The sequence below is a fragment of the Brachyistius frenatus genome, unplaced genomic scaffold (assembly GCF_029030835.1).
Source record: "Brachyistius frenatus isolate BFR_SWC_R1_liver_20210118 unplaced genomic scaffold, ASM2903083v1 Contig_276, whole genome shotgun sequence".
Taxonomy (NCBI): domain Eukaryota; kingdom Metazoa; phylum Chordata; class Actinopteri; family Embiotocidae; genus Brachyistius; species Brachyistius frenatus.
The window spans coordinates 24,375-33,960 of NW_027210875.1; the positions used below are offsets into that span (position 1 = coordinate 24,375).

The window sequence follows — 9,586 nt, forward strand, 5'->3', positions numbered from 1 at the left end:
GATAGTAATTTAATTTTTTGTGGGCTTTTTCTTCAAGGTTTTCCTGGAGTTTAACTCTACATCCTGAAATTTCCACCACAATTCCAACAATAAGAGAAAATGAACAATCCTCGGCTCTTTGGACAAGAAACACTGGGGAGATTGTTGAAATACAATAAGTCGGTGTCCTCATCATCTTTGGACTTCATGGAGGAACGTTTTCAAATATAAATGACACCCACTATTAAAAATAATTTTCCGGTTGAGTCTTCAAGTGTCTGTTGAACATCTGCATCTGGTGGCATTAGAGGACCCCAAATAAAACCAAACAAACAGATAATACTACCAAGGCTGTCAGCAATGTGTTGTGAGTGAAGAGCCGCTCAGTGACAGAAATAAAGAAAGAACAGTTTGACGTAATGTGAGAAGCTAAACGACATGTTGCAAACTCAAAACAGTCTCCGTGATCACAGCAGACCTCGATGTAAAACAGGTGAGGAGCGTTGAAGAACATTACAGGTGCAAAGAAGAACGTTCCCTCGGTGAGACTCTCCAGCATTTATCAGTGAGAGAATTTTCAAACTTTAAAATACCAATAAGTAGTAATGCCCGGCAAATCTATAAGCAAATTGACGAGCCATGATATAGTGAGATGATATGGTGAATATATTGTTTTTGGTTCATGTTAAATTGTAAATCTGGAAGCTCTCTAAAATCAAGCTCATTTAATAACAGAAACAAGCTGAAACTGGCAAACACAGATTATTAACTTGTTTTGCTTCAGTATTTTGTGTTTTCACTTTTGTCAGATCCAATATACAGAAACAACACACCTGTTTCAGCAAACATGCACTTTATTTCATTATGTTGATGACTTCCTCCTGTTTCCATCTGTTGATTAAACACCACATCCAGCCAGGTAGGAGCTCAGGTCCTGGTTCTGACAGCGATTACGCCAGGCCACCCTGAAACCAGGCATGTGAAGGTTAGTGCCTGAACGCACCACACTCGGTATTTATCAGTCACGTGATCAGGTCTTACCATGCTCCGATGCCGTTGGGATCCCTCACGACGCGTTTGGCACAAGTTATTGCTGCCCTGACATCATCAGTCTGAAGCGCTGTGAACAACAAGGGAAAATAAGAAGATCATTTAAAAAGTGGACAATACAATACAACATAAATGACAAAACGAGCTCAGTAATCAGAGGGAAAACAATGAAGTTAAAAACATCATCTTTGACAGCGATGTACCTTCTCACTTGCTTGTTTACTGTAGAGCACTATAGTATCTTTGGTCCCAGTGACTCAAATGATTATTGTGGTGGTGGGGTGTGGTTTGGCTCAGCTGCAGGAGGGACTGATTGGGGGAGTGGTTCAGGAAAGGAGCCTGGAAGGGTCTTAATTAGCCCCAGCTGGAATCAATCACTGATTGTCCCTCTCTTCCCTTTAAAAACCCAAGCAGCAGGACACCAGCTCTCTCACTCCTGAGGACACAGAGCAGCAGGCTGGCTGCAGATAGGACGTGTGGCGTATGCACGGATGCCCGGCAGGAGAGCACAAGTGAACGAGAATATTGTTTATGTTAAATAAACACCTTTACCATCTCTACTGTGGCCAGTTGTTGTGCGTTTGGACTGGAAGAACCCACGGTGACGGCAACACATCTGTCACAGTTATATTCAGCATTCTAATTAACTCATTATTTTACCATGTGGATGGTTGTTGAGACGACTATATTCATTTTAATTAGAAACAAAAATCCACCTGAAACAATAAATGTCAAGGCAGCTGAAATAGCTCCACACCCTGGTGTAGTGTCTTGGTCTTGGTAGGTTGGTGATAAGACAGTAACGTAGTGGAGCACTTAAAGGGGTCATTTCTGAACTATTAAAAGTACATTATGCTGACATTTTGAACACATTTTTATTTGTAATGGATGATTTAGTATTTTAGTGTTGCATCTTTGTAAATATCGATACTTGCATCCAATAATTATTGCTGTAAATGAGTGAAAGCTGCACTTCTCACACTAGCTGCAGTTTTACCAGGCTACGTATGTTACCTGTCAGGAAGCATGGCTTTTAAGGTTACACTAAATTAACTAAATTCCTTGTATGCAGTAAACACCTTAAATTGCTTGAAAGACTCTAACACAATAGTGAATGTAGACATTTTGTTAATAGAAGTTTAAATAATAGGATATTACAGCTAATTTATTTATTTTTTATATATTTGTATACACAGTAGGGAAATATAGTTCAGGTTTTTGGTGTGGTGGTTCGTCACTGACCGCTGCACGGGATGTTGCATCCATTGGCTGAGGAGACACCGCCGTCGTTGCACCAATAGCGGCTGTTGATCTGAAAGATGCCGTAGTCGGTGGAGCCGTCAGTGTTGCGATTGATGGCTCTGGTGTTGTAGTGCGACTCCCACTGGCTCAGGCAAACCCCTGCAGATTAGAATGAATAGAAAGTAATATAGAGCACCTGAAAGCTCAACGCCATGTGTCATGACACACCGTCTGATAGGTCAATGTCAGCCATTGGAGCCCATGTGGTGGCAGTCCACCAATAAAGGAAGTGTTTTCCATCAGAGCTGCACAGCTGTGGAATTCTTTACCAGAGGAGGTTAGATTAGCAAACTCATTTTCTTTTTTTAAATCACTGCTCAAAACTTACTTCTACAAGATTATGGTTCCTCGATCTAGTTTCTATCCCTCCCATTCCTAATGCTGTTAAAAGTACTTTGTGTATTACCTTAGCTTGTTCTGTAACGTACTTGTAACTGTTTTGAAAAGTGTTGTACAAATAAAGTTTAGTAAGATGCAGACTGACAGGCTGGTACTTACAATCAGCGAGGCTGATGCCACGGTAACCAGCCATCCCATTATTCTTCAGCACTCGGGCCCATTCACAGCGCTCGAAGACTTTAGCGCTGGCTGCAGCCACCAACAGCAGAAACACCAGACTCCTCATGATGCCGGTCCAAATGATGCCACAGCTGCAGCTCACTCTCCTTTTTATTGACCTGAAGCTCAGCTGAGTCTGTTATCAGTTTCAAACTGATATGAAGGACAGAACAGGGAAAACCCAGGTGGGGGAAAAAAAGCTGTCAACCTGTGAAAAATTCCCCCCAATGAGAAAAAGGTTTTGGTCTTCTGGGAAAGAAAAGAAAGGAAAAAAACGGACTCAAAGTTTCCCTGTGGACCCGAACAAAGTTTGTATTTACTGTGTTACCAAAACTAATTGTTTGTACCTTTGAGGGACTTACAGACATTCAATGTGTTTCTGTCAACATGAAACTGAAAGCCTGGACAGAATTTTGACTTCACAGTCTTTAAAAAAACCATTTCATATTAAAGTTTGAAAGTTATTTCACAAAGTCTTATTTCTCTTTTTCCATTTCTGGATATCTAACATTTCACTGTGGAAAATGACTGCTGGAAAAAGTAGAAAGCAATCAGACATTTGATCAGTTTCTGAGGTGAATTAGGGTTCATCACAGATAATAAACTGAACTGCAGTTCAGCGGTGATGACAGATGACCCGACCTCACATTATTAGACCAGACACCTCTGTGGGGTACCAGGAGAAGCAAGACAGTTAACCTGAGGATCAGCTTCACGGAGGAAGAAGGTTTTATATGTGTACATGTAGACCACATTTGGTTACTTCCTAAAATAATTTCCACATTGACACAATTATTATCCTGTGTAACGTGTGTATGTGATCCCTGCCAGTGTGGACCAGCTGCCTGCCCTTCACCCAGTGATAAAGGTCGGGGTGAGGTGTGTGTGTGTGTGTGTGTGTGTGTGTGTGTGTGTGTGTGTGTGTGTGTGTGTGTGTGTGTGTGTGTGTGTGTGTGTGTGTGTGTGTGTGTGTGTGTGTGTGTGTGTGTGTGTGTGTGTGTGGGTTGGGGGGAGAGGTCAAGGGAATTGATTGCTACTGGCTACATGTTAGAAAAACCTCCAGTGTTAGTGTCTCCCTCTACCGTTGCCTCAGAAAGTATTTTAAATTCTTGTAGATCTGATTTTAAATTCACTTCATCACTCTTTGCTAAATGATCCGAAATGATGAAAACATGTTTTCAGAAATCTCTGGAAATTTAAGAAAATTGAAAAATGAAATCTCTCATTTACAAAAGTGTTCTTATCCTTAATTTAGTTCTTTGTCGGAGCCCCTTTGGCAGCATTAACAGTTTCTTCATGAGTAATTTATTACAGCCTTTGAATCGTATTCCTCTTGGCTTTCCTCTCAAACTCCGTCAGATTGGATGGAAAAAATCTGCAAACTGCCATCTTCAGTTTAAAGTTGGGCTTCAGCTCGGCGTGTCAAGGACAAGCAGAGACGTGTCTTTGAGCCCTTCCAGGGTTGTTTTGGCGTTGGCCTCCATCATAGTGGAGCTGAAGTGTGAAATATGTGTGCTGAGAAACACCACCAGACGTAGAGCTTGAAGTTCTGCTCATAGATTTCATTGTTGTCTCATTAGACCAAGAGAATCTTTTTCCTCAACTCGTGCTGTCTTCCATAAATGCCTGATTGATTGATTGCTGCTCAGATGGTCGTCCTTCTGGCAGCTTCTTCCATCTCTGCAGAGAGCTTCTGTAGCTCTGACTGTTGGCTTGTTAATCACCGTCTGACCAAAACCTGCAGGATGAAGAGTTCTGCTGCTTCTAAACTTATTCAACTTCACAATCATTGAGGCCTTCGTGCTCCTGGGAACACTGAAACATTTTAGAAATGGTTTCACACTCTTGCCTTGATCTCCACCTTGAAACAATGCTACCACAAAGGTCTGCAGAGACTTCTTTGGAATTCATGGCTTGGCACCTCAACATGTCGGGATACTTATGTAAATGAAGGATTTCAGTTTTTGAATTTTGATGAATTTGCAGAAAATTCTATAAACATCTTTTTGTTTTTTAATAAAGGTTCATTGGCTGTAAATTGAAGGGGACACATTGTATTCACTTAAAATACATTAAAGGTGTACAGTTAAGGGTGCAAGAAGTGAAGGGTCTAAATACTTTTAAAATAAACTGTATTGCCTAATATGTATGTCATATATTATGTAATGACCTCACACCTATGAAGGTGACCAACCTCAATGTCACGAGAAGGCAACTGTTAAATGTTGAAACATTAAATGTCTGCAGCAGAAGAAACAGCTGAACACACACACTACCTAAATGGGGGTTTAATGTATTGAACATATTTAAGAATACAGCTTTAATCTTTATAGCAGCATTTCAATGTAGCTGGTTGAGGTGGAGTTAATTTGATTTGCCTATTGGAGTGTGACTTTCAGGACTACGCTTGTCTTTCCAAACACGAGTCCTACAAGTTTTGTTGATCTATAACTAATTTGTACCAGCAAATACATTTAGACTGAAACCTTTTCTATTATATAACAAGGAAATGTTCCAAAAGAAAAGTCTTTCTTGTTGTTTATTTCAAGTGGGACCAACATGTAGATCCGTTCTCAGTAGCCTCCCTTTGACCTGTGAAACTCGGCTCTCCCTGCAGCTGTCCTCAGATAAGCAAGTGATGCACAAGATTAAACCCAACACTCAGCATGAACTATTTACATCATCGAAGAAAGTAATATTATTGTTTCCAATACACAAACACATATGGAAGTATGTTGACCTTGTCGGAGCGGACGACCTGATTCTAGTTTGTGAGTCAGACAGTCTACTTCCGGGTAACGTCTCCCTCTCAGTGACTGAGTGTGATACAGTTACACCATTGGCCAGCAGAATGCCACAACTTCCTGTATACATACCTCACACATGGTAAGGTTCGTAGACTGCATATAAAAAAGAAAACAACTTCTGTATCCAAAAAAAGAAAGCAAATGTGCAAGTGTCATAAAGTTTCCCTGTGGACCCGAACAAAGTTTGTATTTACTGTGTTACCAAAACTAATTGTTTGTACCTTTGAGGGACTTACAGACATTCAATGTGTTTCAACATGACACTGGAAGCATGAACAGAATTTTGACTTCACAGTCTTTAAAAAAAACATTTCATATTAAAGTTTGAAAGTTATTTCACAAAGTCTTATTTCTCTTTTTCCATTTCTGGATGTCTGACATTTCACTGTGGAAAATGACTGCTGGAAAAAGTAGAAAACAATCAGACATTTGATCAGTTTCTGAGGTGAATTAGGGTTCATCACAGATAATAAACTGAACTGCAGTTCAGCGGTGATGACAGATGACCCGACCTCACATTATTAGACCAGACACCTCTGGAAGGCTCAACAGCAGCCGTGGCGTCCCAGAACTACTCCCCTCAATACTCACCCACCACACCCTCTCTACCTGTTTCACATTTAATCTAGTATGACTTGTTCCTCCATATTTTGGCACCTTTATTGAATGCTCAAAGCCATAAGATCACACCGGCTGCTCATGACCACCAACACCATTCCTTCTCCTGCTTGTATGACTTGTGCTTACGTACAATGGCAACGTTACGCTAAATTATGATGGTAATAATGGATTATTGCTCTGCAGCAGTTTTAAATGTGCAGGTGAAATGAAGAGTTGCCTGTAAATCAGTCTAAAAACTTCAAAATGATTGATTATTGATTAATAGATGAGTTGTTACTCAGTGATTAAAACTTAATAACACTGGAACAGGATTCAGAGTGTGTGCCAAACCATGAACCAAACACCAGTATGTTTATTGAACTTTCTATTTGATGAATTGAGACACTGTTTTATCAGGTTGTGCAAGAACGGCTGCTGTTGAAAGTTGAACCACCGTGATGTTCAATCATACTGAGAAAACACGATTTCATAATGTTTGCTCACATTGGCCTGCAATCAAAACAAACCGCACACTGAAGAATTCATATAAAAAATACAAAGTGGTCACATTGATTTCTGTTGAATTCTATCTACTTAACATGAACCTGAGTCTGTCTGACTTGAACTAAGCCTGGTTTTCATTAACTCTATGTGTTTTTGATCAGTGGCACAAAGCCACGTCAGACTGACACTGTTCGTATCATTCCTGATACAGGAGATCATTCCTGATACAGGAGATCATTTCTGATACAGGAGATCATTCCTGATACAGGAGATGGTTCCTGATACAGGAGATCATTCCTGATACAGGACATCATTCCAGATACAGGAGATCATTCCAGATACAGGAGATCATTCCAGATACAGGAGATCATTCCTGATACAGGAGATCGTTCCTGATACAGGAGATCATTCCAGATACAGGAGATCATTCCTGATACAGGAGATCATTCCAGATACAGGAGATCATTCCTGATACTGGAGATCATTCCTGATACAGGAGATCATTCCAGATACAGGAGATCATTCCTGATACAGGAGATCATTTCTGATACAGGAGATCATTCCAGATACAGGAGATCATTCCAGATACAGGAGATCATTCCAGATACAGGAGATCATTCCTGATACAGGAGATCATTCCAGATACAGGAGATCATTCCTGATACAGGAGATCATTCCTGATACAGGAGATCATTTCTGATACAGGAGATCATTCCAGATACAGGAGATCATTCCAGATACAGGAGATCATTCCTGATACAGGAGATGGTTCCTGATACAGGAGATCATTCCTGATACAGGAGATCATTCCAGATACAGGAGATCATTCCAGATACAGGAGATCATTCCTGATACAGGAGATCATTCCTGATACAGGAGATCGTTCCTGATACAGGAGATCATTCCAGATACAGGAGATCATTCCTGATACAGGAGATGGTTCCTGATACAGGAGATCATTCCAGATACAGGAGATCATTCCTGATACAGGAGATCATTCCAGATACAGGAGATCATTCCTGATACAGGAGATCATTCCTGATACAGGAGATCATTCCTGATACAGGAGATCATTCCAGATACAGGAGATCATTCCTGATACAGGAGATCATTCCAGATACAGGAGATCATTCCTGATACAGGAGATCATTCCTGATACAGGAGATCATTTCTGATACAGGAGATCATTCCAGATACAGGAGATCATTCCAGATACAGGAGATCATTCCAGATACAGGAGATCATTCCTGATACAGGAGATCATTCCAGATACAGGAGATCATTCCTGATACAGGAGATCATTCCTGATACAGGAGATCATTCCAGATACAGGAGATCATTCCAGATACAGGAGATCATTCCTGATACAGGAGATGGTTCCTGATACAGGAGATGGTTCCTGATACAGGACATCATTCCAGATACAGGAGATCATTCCAGATACAGGAGATCATTCCTGATACAGGAGATCATTCCTGATACAGGAGATCGTTCCTGATACAGGAGATCATTCCAGATACAGGAGATCATTCCTGATACAGGAGATCATTCCTGATACAGGAGATGGTTCCTGATACAGGAGATGGTTCCTGATACAGGAGATCATTCCAGATACAGGAGATCATTCCTGCCGACCGCAATTAGTCTGTACAATAACTCACCTCTGGCAAAATCCATCACATAACAACAATACTGTTGACTGTGTTTCTTGGTTGTTTGTATACAATATATATAGATATATACTGTACTGTATATACTGTGCATGTTATATTTTATATTTATATTTTATATATTTTATTGCTTTTCTATTGTTCTATTATTATCTTATTGCTTCTGTATGTTGCTGGAGCGAAAACATTTCCCCTCGGGGATTAATAAAGTAACTACCTAACCTAACCTAACCTTATCCTTCAAAATCTCCTTAACGGAACATTTATTCTATGAGACCCACATTAGAGGATCATAAAGGACCTCCAGAGAGCTAAACTTGTGTGAAAACCTTTATTGACTTCTGGTTGTTAGAGAGAAATTGGGGATTTAATTTTCCCTTCAGTACCATCGTGCAAACATTTGAAGACCTGCAGCTATGTGAGGACAAATTTTAGACCTTCAAATGTTTGGGATATTTAGTAAAAATGTGGGGAAATTTTTTCGAAAGAGGACATTCATTGTCATATTGTTTTAGAAATTTGAAGACATTTGTAGAAAGTAAGGACATTTTGGAAATGAATGGCTTTTTTAGAGAGTGAAAATATTCCTGTTAGATGAGGACAGCTTTTTTTTTTTTTTTTTTTTTTTAAAAGAGACTTAATTTTTCCAAACCAAATGTATTTGGTGGTTTTTTTTTTTTTAACCTTATTTTAAAACCTTAGGACATTTGATTGTAGAGAGTTTAATGGGTTTTCAGGGTGAGCAAGACTTTCAGATAAGGATTGTAAGTGGCATAGCAAAGGAAGTGTTTCTAAAATTAAAAGTGTGTGTTTAATCTATTCTGACATAAATCTTTTCACACAGTCACATTGTTGGGACAAAAAGAAAACCCTGTAATATAAAGCATTACATTTGAGAGTTAGGGTTCAGTTTAGGTTGAGTTTAGGCAAATACGGGACATGCTAAGTCTCCAGGAAATTAATGTGTAATTTCCTTTGAAGTATAAAAACATTACTGTGTGTGTTTGTGTATTTCTATCTTTGTGAGGACCAATTTAAGCATACACCTAGAAACAGTAAAAATTGACATCACATCCTGATGTCTTCACTTTTCATATTTTACTCTCTGATTTATAC

At 39.7% G+C, this 9,586-nt stretch overlaps 1 protein-coding gene across 1 annotated transcript; it reads right to left on the reverse strand.

The window, feature by feature from the left end:
* Nucleotides 1-815: 815 nt before the first annotated feature.
* LOC138634754 (lysozyme C-like) lies at nt 816-2,988 on the reverse strand. The gene is made up of 4 exons (XM_069721877.1): nt 2,830-2,988; nt 2,272-2,430; nt 1,021-1,099; nt 816-944 (listed from the first exon to the last, which is right to left on the reverse strand). The coding sequence occupies exons 1-4, from the start codon at nt 2,954-2,956 to the stop codon at nt 878-880; spliced, it is 432 nt and encodes a 143-aa protein (XP_069577978.1). The 5' UTR covers nt 2,957-2,988; the 3' UTR covers nt 816-877.
* Nucleotides 2,989-9,586: the final 6,598 nt, after the last annotated feature.